This window comes from Schistocerca americana, chromosome 2 (assembly GCF_021461395.2).
Source record: "Schistocerca americana isolate TAMUIC-IGC-003095 chromosome 2, iqSchAmer2.1, whole genome shotgun sequence".
Lineage (NCBI taxonomy): Eukaryota > Metazoa > Arthropoda > Insecta > Orthoptera > Acrididae > Schistocerca > Schistocerca americana.
In genome coordinates, this window is record NC_060120.1 from 705,969,663 (window position 1) to 705,986,959 (window position 17,297).

At 38.2% G+C, this 17,297-nt stretch overlaps 1 protein-coding gene across 3 annotated transcripts in view; it reads right to left on the bottom strand.

Moving 5' to 3' along the window:
- The window catches only part of LOC124595826 (hormone-sensitive lipase), a 119,375-nt gene that overhangs the window by 59,657 nt on the left and 42,421 nt on the right, over positions 1–17,297 (bottom strand). For all 3 annotated transcript variants that reach the window (XM_047134724.1, XM_047134723.1, XM_047134722.1), the window contains exon 5: positions 3,834–4,009. In XM_047134724.1, coding sequence (XP_046990680.1) covers positions 3,834–4,009 — 176 coding nt within the window. The remainder of the gene's footprint in view (positions 1–3,833; positions 4,010–17,297) is intronic.

Consider the following 17,297-nt stretch of genomic DNA (forward strand, 5'->3'; position numbering starts at 1 on the left):
TTTATAAAGTGCTCTTACTGTTCACTTTTGCTGAATGAATACTTTATTTACTTTAGTTCCATCGCCACAGAATATAATTCTGACAGACAATGTGGAGTGAAAGTATGCAAAATGAGTCAAAACCCTGTTCTTAAGACCAACACAATGAGTTACTCTTTTATGATAAATTTCCCAAAGATATCTTTGTGGCCAACACAATCAAAGGCCTTAGCAAGTTCACAGCAGATATCAAAACAATGATTTTCGTTGTTTAGTTTCACCAGGAATTCATTTATGAGATGACTTAAGTATACCTTTGTAGCCAGTCCTGTGCAACAACCAAATTAAAAAAAGGGGGGGGGGGGGGGGGGGGAGAAAAGCACAAAAGCACATTACATTTTAACATCCCTTTCACAACAAGCTCATTAGAGACAGAACGCAAACTTGGATTGGGGAAGGATGGAGGATGGAAATCAACCATGCCTTTCAAGAGACACTGTCCTGGTATTTGCCTCAAGAAACGTAAAGAAACCATGGAAAATGTTAATATGAATGGCCAGATCTAAAATTGAACCCTCACCATCACAAATACTACTCTAGTGTCTTACCACTACATCTCTTCACATTTTACAGCCAAACAGAGTCAGTTCATGAGATATGCAATGAAAACACTGAAGGAACTGAAACATGTGTGCATGTTGAAGTATTTCAAGAAGGTATCTCTTGAGTGATTGGGTGATTACTATGATAGCTTTAAGGCTGTCACATCCAGTCAGTACATAATTTTAATCCTGCCCTATGAACACCACCACACCCAAAAAAATTATTATTGTTTGATAATATAATTATTTTTATAATCTCCTTGGGTTTTTATTTCTGAAACTAATAAAACAGTGGTAAAAAAAGTATTGTCCAGTGTACATGAAATTCACCTGCGTTTGACTATTTATAGGAACACATGTTCCTTGCTTTAGTGTTACTGAAATTGATGGACAATGATTTCCATGTGTAATTAGCTGACAACACAACTCCATTTGCCTCACTGTTTTCATTTGCTTGTTTAACTGTGCATGTATACTCCAAAATCTTCATCCATAACTAATTTACCAAGAAACTTATAAATATGTTACTACTACAGCTGTATTTAGATCAACACCCATACTCTGCAAACCACTGAAGTGCACTGTGAAGTTTTCATCAGTTACCACCCACCAGGGCTAGCAACTATGAACAGTGTTTTGTCAATTTATATTCCCAATGTACATACTGTACTTGTTCTTAAAATGAAAGTAGTGTCAGAATGCTGAATGAAACATTTACTTGGGTAAATATGCATTATAAGCACATGAACAGGTAAACTTCCACAAAAAAATTTCATTAAAGGTATTTGGATCACGTAGCCATATCTAAAAGATATATCATGGAAATTATGAATGTTAAAATAGAAATGGGGAATTCAACTCAGATCATTATCGCTTATCTCTCTAAGATTAAAATAAAATTTCTCTCATCTAAAACAAAACAGGTGACCAAGAAAGTGACCAGATACAACACCACTACAGCTAATATTACAAAAGAAAACACAGAAAAATTTAGAGAAGAAATTGAGACAAGTAAAAAAGGTGATCGATGTGAACTCCAGATGCAAATAACTCAAGCAGCAGAGAAAACTTTAGGATTGGCCAAGAATAAAAAGAAGACATGGTGGAATGAGGAGTGTGAAGAAGCACTTAATACAAAGAGCTCAAAAATGGGGAAAATGGAGATGTTCAAAAAAAGAGGAAGACCATGAACAATTCAGACAACAAAGAAATGAAACATAAAAAATAATACAGGAAATCAAAAGAAACTTTGAAAATTCCCAGCTTATTGAAATAGAAGAAAATTTCCCAAAAATAATACTAGAAATTTTTACCAAACTTTTAAACACATACTTAAAGGATATCAGCCACCAAGTATTTGTTTCAAAGATGAAAAATGGCAATATGGGATTAAATAACAAAGAAAATTGTGAAATTTTAGCAAAATTTTTTGAAAAGTTGTTAAACTGTCCAGTTTCAACAGACAAATTAGAATTTCCAGCGACATGTCAAAATCTAGAGGAAGATATCCCACCAACAGAGTTAGAAATTCATGAAGCCATAAAAACACTCAAAAACAATAAAGCAAGTGGTGAAGACTCCATTAAAGCAGAATGATTGAAGTGGTCACAGCCAAAAATGATAAAGGACCTACAACTACTTCTTGAAAATATTTGGAAAACTGAAAAGATTTCACCTGAATGGAAAACAGCATTAATCCACCCACTACATAAAAAACGGAGACAAACAAAATGTCAATAATTACAGAGGAGTGTCACTTTTGCCATTGGCATACAAAATATTATCAAAAATTCTCCTGAATAGAGTGGTAGATACTTTAGACAAACAACTGGGAGAATATCAGGGTAGTTTTCAAAAGGGAAGATCCTGTGCAGAACAAATTTTTCACTTAAAGTCAATAATTCACCATAGAATGTTAACCAGCAAACCAATAATAGTGTCATTTATTGATTTCAAGAAAGCATTTGATTGTATAGACAGAGAAACGATAGATAAGGCCATTAGAGAATTTGGTGTTAAATCAAAATAAGCAAATATAATTCGTGAAACACTAACAGGTACAATATCTAAAGTCAATTTATGGGAGATGTATCTTAGCCATTTGAAATAAAACTGGTGTTAGGCAAAGTGATGGTTTATCACCTTTCATGTTTAACTGTGTTCTAGAAAAAAATTGTAAGGATCTGGAATTCAGAGCTAAATAAATCACAAAATTGAACCAATAACTCTGGGAAGGAAAACAAATGGAATCAAGGTAAACTGCTTGGCTTTTCCAGATGATTTTGCAATACTTTCAGAAAACCTGACACAATCAGTTATTTATATAAACCTTCTGGAAAAAATAGCAAACAGAACTGGTCTCAAAATTTCAGCTGAAAAAACCAAAATTCATGACAGATATAAAAAATGCGCCGAAATTCATAGAAACACAAACAGGTAAAATAGAGCTAGTGCATAAATTTAAATATCTTTGAGAGACTATACAACAGAATGAACCAGAAAAATCTGCAATACATGTAAGAATTAACAAAATGGAAAGAGCGCATGGTTTGACCAAAAATATTTACAAGAAATGTTTATCTAGAAAAACAAAACTAAAACACTACACCACAATGGTACGACCAGAATGTTTATATGGATCTGAATGCCTAATGATGAACTATAAGATGGACAGTCTAGAGGTACTGGAAAGAAGGATTATTAGAAAAATAATGGGTGCAATAAAAACTGCAGATGGTTGGAAAACAAGAAGTAATGAGGAGATCTACAAAAATATAGAGAAATATCTGAAGTAATGGCCAAACGAAGATTAACCTTTTTTGGACACCTCTACTGAATGGATTGAAATAGACTAACAAAACAAATCTCCTGTATTTCTGGAAGAAGAAATCGACAATAGCATGGATTACAGAAGTAACGAAAGATCTAGAAAGAAACATCAAAAGAATCAGAAATAGCAGAAAGAAACCGTTTTACAAAGCAAGAAGAGGAACTGAAGTTGTTATCATCATCCTAGTTGGTCAATACAATTGTAAAAAAATTAATGTAGTAATGTAAGTACTGCTAGGACCTAGCAACAAGTACGAACATTACTCTTTTGAATTTACGCCACTACCTACTGTTCATATGACTGAGAACAGAAAGCGCATATTTACTACCATTCAATTACAATCACATATCTAGAGGAGACTGCTGTTAAACCCTGTCAATTATTGCTAATTAAAAATGAGTAACTACTTATGGCTACCTCACCATGCCAGCTCGTTTCCGTGCCAGCAGAAGTCTGACTGGCAAAGGCCGTGGTCCAAAATGAGCTGTTGGAACAGGTACTGCAACACCACTCACATTCAAAGGTTCGGGTGGAAGCAGCATCACTTGGTTAACTGCCATACTGGGCCCCACAACTCCTTGCATCCGTGCCATAATTTCTGAAGGATTATATAACACAAAAAATCCAGTAACAATATTCATTCAACAATTTTACAATGACAATCACAACAATCAATAGTGAACCTTCAGAAGCAGTTTACAAATGAGCATACATGCACTCAACTTCTGCATTATTTTCCCACCACAAAATTTCACTAATGAACTCTAAGCGTGAAACAAAAAAATTTCAGAACTGATGTAAGCACACAGAGTAATTACTTCATATGTCCACTAGATTCCAAATATCTATCAGTTTCCTTCATATTACACAATTTCATTCAAGTAAGACCAACACCGAAAAGAAATTAGATTCTTATATCTGGATCGTACACTTGACAGTTCAAAAGAGACCAGAAGCCAAAGTTAAAACTGCCTGCCAAGTAACACACTAGTCAATCACATTACACAAAACATTTAATTGTGATTGAAGGAGTAACACTTTCAATATTCATCATTAAGATGCACCAAATAGAAACATACAAGGAAACACGTACTGACTTATACCTAGTACAACAGAGGTTGCAACAGCACTTTTAAATGGGAGGTGGTAGAGTCAAAGCCCAATCCACACTAACAAGTACCGCTACTCAGGTGAAATTAATGTAATGTGTACATAGATCAGTGGGTTTATTGAAAGGTTGAAACATGGTCAAGCACTTTGCTTGTGGTTCAAATCCCATTTTGGACAGCTTTAATACATCCTGTATGTGGATAATACAGAGTTTAAGTAGTGAAGAGATTGAAGTTATTATTAATATTTTTAGCTCTCAAAACAGGACTGCAAGTGGTTTCTTTAGTTTTAATATACAATTCAAAGAGTTTCAATGACTACCTGCAACCACGAGGAAGTAGCCTGAGACTGGCAAGAAGTTTACCATTTTCTGCAACCTTCACACAGTGAAAGTGATGTTCCTAATATCATCTTGGGTCTGTCTGATATCGAGGCAGTTTTCTCAGAACATGCATTTTGTGACTTCCCATTAAAGTCACAAATGAGATGATAAATTTGACAGAATTCTGGATCTAATAATCTACACAAGCTGCCAACATTGTAGAAGGCAGCAGTTTAGGAACAGAGGAATCTATTAACCATTTTATTAGGATATTCCATCTGCCATTAGCCTAGTGGTGAACTGAATGCAGCATGAATACCCACTGCTCCAGGTAATTTCCTCACAATAGGTATGTTCAGAATGCACAACCAAAGAAAGTGAAATAGTAATTTTAATGCATTTTCAAATTCCAGACATCAATTCATCTAATAATATTTTCACAATAGTGCTCTTGGCTGGTTGTGCACCTCTGCACATTCTGCAACTCTACATTTAATATTCTCTAAGATCTCCATTGCCATCTAGGTGAACAGCTCTGCTATGGAAACTTGTTCTTTCCAGCATTACTTAGTAATTGTGTGGTAAATGTTTGGTAACTGTCATCAGTCAGATATTTCCAGATATGACATTGAATTAACTGGCTAAATCCACTCAATATTCATTTGAAGCCTGTGTTACAAGTGTTCTTATCTCTCTTATTATGAGCTATAAACTATGCCATCATAAGTTGATGCTTGTACTCATCCTGAATTAAAAGTAGACTGCGTAATCTGTCTTTCACATAAAAGAAATATGGTCACTTGTATAGGAGGGAAAGGATAGACTTCTGATTAACCATCACATCTGAGCAAGTTAGATTACAGTACAATGTGAAACAGTGTTTATTATCTTGTTTGAAATGTTAAGATTTAGGAAGCTGATGCTGTTATATAATATATAGAGCAGAGTACAGACCTCAGTTTGATTTATAATTTATGTTATAGTATTTTACTTCCACTTTTTTTTTCCTTTTTGTAAAGAGCATCCGAGAACAACTTACTGGGAAGTTTAAACTAGTCATTATGCTATTTTTGTGACCTGGGGTTGACATATAAAATAAAAGAATTAAGAACAAGCACCTATATTTTCATACAGCTTCTCTCTTTTCCATTAATCCAGCCACAAATGGCTAGAATGACATGCAGTTACAAATTGAAGTGAAAATCTCTGAATTCCTATTGCTTCTGTTGATACATCATCTAACTTCGGTTAGACTAATTCAATCCACAGTCATTTTTGTCAATCCACAGTCAGTCAAAGCCAGTTTCAGACCTGCAACCATCTCCATGTAATGTTTTGTTATTAATCTTTTATCTATAGAGATCTCAACCAAACGTTTCCCTAGTCATATACTATACAGTAGATCTTCCAATAATGACAACTCATTCTGTTTGCAGGAAAGTTTCTGTACCTGCTTAGAACAGATTAGGTTACATTGCACATTATTTTTGTGCATTATTTCATGTAGTATTTCTTCTTCATAGATTCTTAAATGTAGACTGAAAAACTGAGATGTTGCATTTCATCCACATTAGTGCTGCACAAAATCTAAAAACTGATTGACTAGTTCCCCTTATTTTTGCACAGTTACATGAACCAGGACAATATAAGTACTCTTTTTAAGCACAAAGACACACAGAGTACACACTGGTCTGACATTACAAATCAGCACATCAGCACTAACTGCTAACTCCCATTCATATATACAGGGTGTTTCAAAAATGACCGGTATATTTGAAACGGCAATAAAAACTAAACGAGCAGCGATAGAAATACACCTTTTGTTGCATTATGCTTGGGACTACAGTACATTTTCAGGCAGACAAACTTTCGAAATTACAGTAGTTACAATTTTCAACAACAGATGGCGCTGCGGTCTGGGAAACTCTATAGTATGATATTTTCCACATATCCACCATGCGTAGCAATAATATGGTGTAGTCTCTGAATGAAATTACCCGAAACCTTTGACAACGTGTCTGGCGGAATGGCTTCACATGCAGATGAGATGTACTGCTTTAGCTGTTCAATTGTTTCTGGATTCTGGCGGTACACCTGGTCTTTCAAGTCTCCCCACAGAAAGAAGTCACAGGGGTTCATGTCTGGCGAATAGGGAGGCCAATCCACGCCGCCTCCTGTATGTTTTGGATAGCCCAAAGCAATCACACGATCATCGAAATATTCATTCAGGAAATTAAAGACGTCGGCCGTGCGATGTGGCCGGGCACCATCTTGCATAAATCACGAGGTGTTCGCAGTGTCGCCTAAGGCAGTTTGTACCGCCACAAATTCACGAAGACTGTCCAGATAGCGCGATGCAGTAATCGTTTCGGATCTGAAAAATGGGCCAATGATTCCTTTGGAAGAAATGGCGGCCCAGACCAGTACTTTTTGAGGATGCAGGGACGATGGGACTGCAACATGGGGCTTTTCGGTTCCCCATATGCGCCAGTTCTGTTTATTGACGAAGCCGTCCAGGTAAAAATAAGCTTCGTCAGTAAACCAAATGCTGCCCACATGCATATCGCTGTCATCAATCCTGTGCACTATATCGTTAGCGAATGTCTCTCGTGCAGCAATGGTAGAGGCGCTGAGGGGTTGCCGCGTTTGAATTTTGTATGGATAGAGGTGTAAACTCTGGCGCATGAGACGATACGTGGACGTTGGCGTCATTTGGACCGCAGCTGCAACATGGCGGACGGAAACCCAAGGCCGCTGTTGGATCACCTGCTGCACTAGCTGCGCGTTGCCCTCTGTGGTTGCCGTACGCGGTCGCCCTACCTTTCCAGCACATTCATCCGTCACGTTCTCAGTCCGTTGAAATTTTTCAAACAGATCCTTTATTGTATCGCTTTTCGGTCCGTAGGTTACATTAAACCTCCATTGAAAACTTTGTCTTGTTGCAACAACACTGTGTTCTAGGCGGTGGAATTCCAACACCAGAAAAATCCTCTGTTCTAAGGAATAAACCATGTTGTCTACAGCACACTTGCACGTTGTGAACAGCACACGCTTACAGCATAAAGACGACGTACAGTATGGCGCACCCACAGACTGCGTTGTCTTCTATATCTTTCACATCGCTTGCAGCGCCATCTGTTGTTGAAAATTGTAACTACTGTAATTTCGAAAGTTTGTCTGCCGGAAAATGTACTGTTGTCCCAAGCATATTGCAACAAACGGTGTATTTCTATCGCTGCTCGTTTAGTTTTTATTGCCGTTTCAAATATACCGGTCATTTTTGAAACACCCTTTATATACGAGATACAGAAACTTTACCTATTAGTTACCAAATTCTGGTCTGGTGATAATCTATGACTGGCCATTTCCTGTTATGCTCCCAAATATGAGCCCTAATTTCTCTTATCTTCATAGTCTACATGCAAGATGTATGTTGGCAGCAGTAGAATCATTCTGCAGTCAGCCTGAAATCTCAGATCCCTAAATTTTCTCTGTTCCTAAAAAAAAAAAAATCACCACCTTCCCTTCAAGGATTCCCATTTGAGTTCCCAAAGTTTCTCTGTAACACTTGGGTGCTGTTTGAACCTACTGGTAACAAATATAGCAGCCCACCTTCCGTTTCATATCACTTTACAATGTTACATCCAGATATATATGAATATGGTATCTGCTCTTTCTGACATGTCCGAATGAACAGATATCATCGGTGACCATGCAGCTCATTAGAATGAAATTAAAATGAAATGAAATGAATACCACTAGAGTCTGCCATGTAAGCAGGAGATCTCCGGTTCGAGTCCTGGTCGGGGCACACGTTTTCAACTGTCCCCGTAGACATATATCAACGCCTGTATGCAGCTAGGGGTATTCATTTCACTGTAATTACTTCCAGATATTTAAATGATGCAACTGTCAAGCAGGTCACCACTAATGCTGTATCTGAACATTCTGTGAGAAAAGAGCAAGCTGAGATTCGCATTGTGCTGGGCTAGCGATTTGCAATAAATGCAAGCTATGCAAGGGGTCAATGCCTATTATGAGGTGGAATCCAAAATTTTCGTGACTGGCGCTGCCCTCTGGAAAGTAGTAGTAGTAGTAGTAGTAGTAGTACATCTTTGCACCGCTAGGTGGCGAGAGCTGCATATCTGATGACTCAGTGTGCGGAGTGGCATTCAGCTGGGAGGACGTGTTCCATGTGTTTGGTGTGTGGCAATTTTACGATTGATACGCGAACAGAACAGCGCATGTGTATCAAATTCTGTGCAAATCTTGGGAAAAGTGCTACAGAGACCCTTGCAATGATTCAACACATGTTTGGGGGACAGAGCATGAGCCGTACGTGGGTGTGAGTGGCATGCTTGGGTTCAGGGCCTGCCATACAGACACTGAAGGTGATGCTCACACTGGAAGGCCCATTAGCCGCACAATGCCAGACATTGCTGCCAAACTTCAACAAATGGTTCATATGGATCGACGTCGAACCATTCAAGACTTTGCAGATGAAGTGAGTATAGGTTATGGGACATGTCAACGAATGATGACTGATGAATTGGGCATGCATTGTGTCGCCACAAAATTTCTGCCAAGGATCTCGACTGCCGATCAGAAGGCACAGCATGTTAAAGTGTGCACGGACCTATGTCAGACCACATCTGATGATCCAACCTTACTGTTATGGGTTATCACCAGCGACAAGAGCTGGATTTACGGTTATGGCCCAGAGACAAAGCAACAATCGTCCCACTTTAAGAGCCCAGGCTCTCCAAGATCCAGAAAAGGGAGACAGGTAAAGGGCAAAGTGAAGAGCATGATCACCGTTTTCTTTGATACCAAGGGAATTGTGCACAAAGAATTCATCCCACCCAACCAAACAGTGAATTGTACACACTACTGTGACATTTTGTGACGGCCCCATGAAAATGTTTAGCGATGACAGCCTGAACTTTGGCGTCAAGAGAACTGGATGCTCCATCACGAAAACGCGCTCTGTCACACGTCTTTGCTCACCAGGACCTTCTCGGCAAAGAAACAACGTGGCGCACCCCACCAACCATACTTGCCAGATTTGGCACCTTGCGACTTCGCATTATTCCCAAAACTAAAACAAGATGAAAGGCCGTCAGTTCAACACTCTAGAGAGGATTCAAGAAGCATCGCTGGCGGTGATAAACACCTTCAAAGAGCAGGACTTCCAGAAAACGTTTGATCAGTGACAAAGCGCTGCAACCGGTGAGTATGTGGGGATGGGAACTACTTCGAGGGTGATGGTGACCATTAGCCCAAAGGTAAGGTTTTCAACAGATGGCAGCACCAGTCTCGAAAATTTTGGATAGCACCTCATAGTACTTTCTGCAAAACTGAATTGGTATTCTTTTGGTCCTTGTGATTCATTACTTTTCAACTCACTCTGTTGTTTTTCAATGCCAGTGGTGCAACCTCTATGTATTGCATATGTGAGTGTGTGACAATCAAACAACGTTAGACCTGTATGATCCACCTGTAGGAATGATTTTTTTTAAATGTAAAATTTAAAACTTCAGCGTTCCTTTCACTGTCTTCTACTGCCACATCAAACTGATCAGCATGTAACTGAATAGAAGCCTTCAACCCATTAGCAGTTTTACTTAGGTTTTCAGGATTATCACCTAGATTTTTCATTAACATGTGACAATGGAAGTTCCAGTAAGCTTCGAACATCAATATTTTTACAGAAGTGTAAATTTCTGCTGACTTACGTGTTGATATTCCTCTGTGCAACCAGAAAGTAAGTTATATTTGGGAACAGAAACAAAACTAGTGCAGACACAGAAAAACTACAAATCTTAAACTATCTTTTCACTAACATGTGTCATGGCATAGCATATTTTTTGTGTCTCTTTCTCATACATAGGATGTACCAGTTCCATTAAGATTGCTTGTGTGAAATTCTAAACTGCAATGCTACTTCATGGTAAGTCATAGTGTTATGATCCTTCAAATTTCAACGACAGCCACATAGAAAATCAAGGCACCAGCATCACTGCAGCAGGTGTTGTGGCTGCAAATGAGAAACTAAGTGTCTGACACTCATTGGAAAATGGTAATGGAGCATTGAGACAACAAGCTGTTTGTTCCCCAAATAGAAGCAGGAAGGACACCATTACTACGCAGTTAAAAACACCCAAGAAAACTGTACTGCAGTACTGCATGTAATTCCAGAAAAGGACTACAGTGACTGTATCAAAACACTTTTAAAATGATTTCAGCTGTGTACTGACTCAACAGGAGACTATTTCAAATAAATATAGTGATTTTGTGAACATAATCGCCAACTTATTTTTCACAGCTGCAGTCTTGATGGAACTGGGACACACTGTGTACAAAATTGCCACCTGTTGTGTCAACCATATTATAACATTCTTCCTTGAATTTTTGGACAGCAAGGCACAGTGTCAGATGTGGAACACTACAGAAGTTAGTAGGGATGAGGTCAAAGCTGTACAGACAATGGTCAAACAAGTTATAGCCAAAGTACTGTAAGAGTTGTCATGACCTGTTCGCAGTGTGAGGCTAGGCATTGTTATGAATGAGACCAATACTGTTTGTGAGCTTTCAGAGGAACTCCATTCTGTACTGCACGATACTTAGGAAACTGCGTCTGATAAACATGTACATTGACTGTTTCACCTAGCAGCAAAAATGCACTGGTCAAATGCCGTATTCACCCTAAAAGACTGCACAAGGCTTTGAGGTGTCAATAATTATTTCAGTTTAGACTTCAGTGGTGATGCAGTGAGCCTCCAATCAACTGATTGCCATTTCCATTGAAGGGTTTCATAAGCGACCGAAGTCTCACCTTTGCTCATTTTTGACACCCAACTAGCACACACTTTTTAAAAATTTAGTTCTTCAGGAAAAATTTCACGAGTAAGTCATCTCTAAATTTGCAGGAAGTTCTTAGAAAGCTCAGATACTGTGAACTTATGGTTTTCCTTTACGAGTTCAACTGCATGAACCAATTCTCCACCAACACACTTAGTTTAATCAGACAACAATAAAATTAACATTATATGAGCTAAATCACAGTTTAATTAAACAATAAATAATAACCTTTCATGGTATCACTCTGTTGTCAGGCACAAGTGTTATCCCACAGTAACGACCCACTCAAAACATTAATGAGCACTGCCAGTGTCTAAGCAGCTGGTATGTTAACCACAAAATCTGACAAAACAAATTACCTTTAAGGCAGTCTAGAGAACACCAAAAATGGATAATAAATGGGGAAGGAAGTCATCCATGTCCAATTTCAAAGATGTCATTGTGACATTTGTCTTAAGAGGTGTAGGAAACCATAGAAAACCTAAATGTGGATGGCCATACGATTAAATAAATAAATAAACTGATTTTGATGAAGTTTTTGATTCAAGTTCAAACTAAATTTGTCCTTACAGCCACTGAGAAACAATGTACTAATTCAACACATGAAACATTCTAAGTGTCAAATGTGACATTCATCAGGGGAACAAAAAAGAACACTATCTCTGTTTATATACAACCAATTTCCATCTAAAAAATTGAGAAGGTATTGTGATACCATAGAATTATGCCATTCACCACATCACTGCACAAAATAATGAAACAAGTTAGAAAATATATATTATCTTAGTAAAGTTCTATGTGCAGTACCAGGAAACTGATTCTAAGTGTCAATAAGGAAGTTTTTACAGGTTTGTTCTTGCAAAGAAGGAAACAGCAACCAGCCACTGTTAATACAGTTATTTATTCACATAAACAGAGCCATTACCAGTTTTGAACTGACATGTTCATCTTCAGATGGCTGTTCACATTTATATCACATTTGTTGTTGTTTACATTAGTAAAGGGAAAAGAGTCAACAACTAATCTAAAGAATAACAAATTTATTATAAATGTGAAGCTGTCTGAAGATGAACCTGTCAGTTTGAAACTGGTAACAATGCTATCCCGCTGCCCCCATTAACTATGGACCTTGCCGTAGGTGGGGAAGCTTGTGTGCCTCAGTGGAGGGATATCTGCTGAAAAGTCAGATGAACACGTGGTTCCTGAAGAGGAGCAGCAGCCTTTCCAGCAGTTGCAGGGGCAACAGTCTGTAAGATTGGCTGATCTGGCCTTGTAAGATCAACCAAAACACCTTGCTGTGTGGGTACTGTGAACAGCAGAAAGCAAGAGGAAACTACAGCCCTAATTCTTCTCGAGGGCATGCAGCTCTACTGTATGATTAAATGATGGCGGCATCCCCTTGGGTAAAATATTCCGGAGGTCACATAGTCCCCCGTTTGGATCTCCGGGCAGGGACTACTCAGGAAGACTAAGTAATCATGAGAAACAAAACTGGCATCCTACGGGTTGGAGGATAGAACATTGGATCCCTTAAACACGCAGGTAGGTTAGAAAATTTGAAAAGGGAAATGTATAGGTTGAAGTCAGATACAGTGGGATTTAGTGAAGTTCTGTGGCAGGAAGAACAGGACTTCTGATCAGGGTTATAAACACAAAATAAAATAGGGGTAACGCAAAAGTAGGTTTAATAACAAATTAAAAAAATGCAACATTAATAAGCTACTATAAACAGCATAGTGAACGCATTATTGTAGCCAAGACAGATACAAAGCCAACATCCACCACAATAGTATGAGTTTATATGCAAACTAGCTACACAGATGAGAAAGACAATGAAGAAATATATGATGAGGTAAAAGAAATTATTCAGATAGTTAAGCGAGTTGAAAATTTATTAGTCATGGGGGTCTGAAATTCAATATTAGAAAAGGGAAGAGACGGAAAAGTAGCAGTTGAATATGGACTGGGGGAAAGGAATGAAAGAGGAAGCCGCCTGGTAGAATTTTGCATGGAGCATAATTTAACCACAGCTAACACTTGGTTTAAGAATAATGAAAGAAGGCTGTATACATGGAAGAGACCTAGAGACACTACAAGGAAATTGGAAATTTGTGTTACAGATTATGGGACCAAACTGCTGAGGTCATCAGTCCCTAGGCTTACGCACTACTTAATCTAACTTAAACTAACTTACACTAATGGCAACACACACACACACACACACCCATGCCCGAGGAAAGACTCTAATCTTCGACGGAGGGAGCCGTGCAAACCGTGATGTGACGCCTCAGACCGCATGGCTACTCCGTGCGGCACACTAGAAGGTTTCAGTTTGATTATATAATGGTAGGACAGAGATTTAGGAACCAGGTTTTAAACTGTAAAATGTTTCCAGGGGCATATGCGGACTCTGATCACAATTTAATGGTTATGAACTGTGGATTAAAACTGAAGAAACCGCAAAAAGGTAGGAATTTAAAAATAAACCGAGAGAACCAGAGGTTGTAGAGAGTTTCAGAGGGAGCATTAGGGAATGACTGACAAGAACAGAGTAAAGGAATGCAGTAGAAGAAGAATGGGTAGCTTTGAAAGATGAAATAGTGAAGGCAGCAGCGGATCAAGTAAGTAAAAATATGATGACTAGTAGAAATCCTTGGGTAACACAAGAGATACTGAATTTAACTGCTGAAAGGAGAAAATAGAAAAATGCAGTAAATAAAGCTTGTGAAAGGGAGCACAAATGTCTAAAAAATAAGATCGACAGAAAGTGAAAAAATAACTAAGCCGGACCAGCTAGAGGACAAACGTAGGGATGCAGAAGCACAGATCACTAGGAGTAAGATAGATGCCGCGTACAGGAAAATTAAGAGATCTTTGGAGAAAAGAGAACCACGTCTATGAATATCAAGAGCTTGGAGAGAAAACCAGTCCTAAGCAAAGAAGGGAAAGCAGAAAGGTGGAAGGCATATACATAGGGTCCATATAAGGGTGATGTACTTGAGGGCAATATTATGTAAATGTAAGAGGATGTACATGAAGGTGAGATGGGAGATATGATACTGTATGAAGAATTTGACAGAACACTGAAAAACATATGTTGAAACAAGGCCCAGAAGTAGACAAAATTTCGTTAACACTACAGACAGTCTTGTGAGAGCCAGCCATGACGAAACTCTTCCATCTGGTGAGCAAGATGTACGAGACAGGCGGAACACCCTCAGACTACAAGAAGAATATAATGATTTCAATTTCAAAGAAAGCAGTTGCTGACCGGTGTGTACACTATCAAACTACCAGCTTCACAAGTCATGGCTGCAAAATACTAACATGAATTATCAACAGAAAAATACAAAAACTGGTAGAAGTTGACCTCAGGGAACATCAGTTTGGATCCCAGAGAAATGTAAGAACATCTGAGGCAATACTGACCCTATAATTTCCCAAAGAAGATAGACTTATAGCATTTGTAGCTTTTGACAATGTTGACAGGAATACTCTCTTTCAAATTCTAAAGGTGGGAGAGGTAAAACACAGGGAGTGTAAAGCTGTTGACGATTTGTACAGAAACCAGATGGCAGTTACAAGAGTCAAGGAGGACGAAAGGGAAATAGTGGTTTAAAAGGGAGTGAAGCAGGACTGTAGCCTATCCCCAATGTTATTCAATCTGTATATTGATCAAGCAATAAAGGAAACAAAAGAACAATTTGGAGTAGGAATTAAAGTCCAGGGAGAAGAAATAAAAACTTTGAGGTTTGCTGATGACACTGTAATACTGTCAGAGACAGCAAAGGACGTGGAAGAGCAGTTGAATGGTATAGACAGTGTCTTAAAAGGAGGATATAAGATGAACATCAACAAAAGCAAAATTAGGATAATGGAATGTAGCCACATTCAACCAGGTGGTGCTGAGGGAATTAGATGAGGAAATGAGACAACACAGTAGACAAGTTTTGCTATTTGGGCAGCAAAATAACTGACGATCATCAAAGTAGAGTGGATATAAAATGTACACTGACAATGGAAAGAAAAGCTTTTCTGAGGGAAAGACATTTGTTAACATCGAGTAAGATTTAAGTGTCAGGAAGCCTTTTCTGAAAGTTTTTGTATGGAATGTAGCCATATATGGAAGTGAAACATGGATGACAAACAGTTTAGACATGAGAAGAATAGAAGCTTTTGAAATGTGGTGCTACAGATGAATGCTGAAGATTAGATGGGTGGATCATATAACTAATGAGGGGGTACTGAATAGAATTGGAGAGAAGAGAAATTTGTGGCACACCCTGACTCTAAGAAGGGATTGGTTGGTAGGACTCATTCTGAGGTATCAAGGGATCACAAATTTAGTGCTGGAGGAATGTGAGAGTAGGGATGGGGGGCTAGGGGTGGTGGGGAGGGGGTAAAACTCGTAGAGGGAGATCAAGAGATGAATACCGTAAGCAGATTCAGATGGATGTAGGTTGCAGAAGTTACTCTGAGATGAAGAGGCTTGCACAGAATAGAGTAGCGTGGAGCGCAACATTAATCCAGTCTTTGTACTGGAGACGACGACGACAATCACACTGCTTTTTGTGTAGATAAATAGCACTATTAGGAATAGCTGGTAGCCATTTCCTTCTTTGCAAAAATCATCTTGTATTTTGTATACAGCTACACACTCCAAACTGTTTGTCTTCAACTAAATAGCAGAATGAAACTTTTTGTTGAAAGTACCAGTAATACTGAGGCACTATGTTTTATTTGTGATAATAAAAGTACAGATATACAACAACAGGTTTTTAACAAGTAGAACAGTAGGCAACAAAAACCACTTCTAGCATCCACAGGGAAGCCCAGCTGGGCACAGAGACTGCGGCCATCTACTAACATACGTTTGGAAGACTTTCTCTAAGGATTTGGCACCTGGTTCAAGTCTAGGGAAATGCAACAGAGCACTGAAAACACACTTTATGAAAATATGACACTTAGAACATACTCCACTTCCACTCTTCATATGTTAGTGCATTGACAAATATATACATTATTGTTACTGCTTTCATTAAATTTCATTAGGATAATGAGAAAGTCACAATCAAAAGATAAGTCCATCAAGGAGTTTCAGTACCATTAAAAATATTTTCAGAAGCTCTAGAGCAAGTTTTCAGTTCTATAAATTGGGAAAATGGCGGATTTTGAGTTATTTGTCTTTGGTTTGTCGATGGCATGGTCCTGTTTGCAGATAGACAACAACAGCAAATGGAAGACCTTAACAGAGCAAGTTTGAATGCAGCCTGAAAATAAATTGGCTGAAGTAATGTAGAATCATTTTGAAGATTTAGGATCAGATGGGGCAAATATAAACAAAAACCATATCAAAATTTTAATTGGAGAATTAAATGCCCAGTTAGGATGGGAAAAAGGGTTATAGTGAAATTGTCAGTACAAAGAAAAGAATGAACAAAAATGGCATAAGACTAATGGTATTCCATAGAAACTATAACATGATCTCAAAAGTCAACATACATTATGAGAAGACCAAATAAACTCAAAACTTAGAAAAACAAAGATTGGAAGAAAGGAAAATGGCAACTGCATCATTTTTGCATGGATAAAA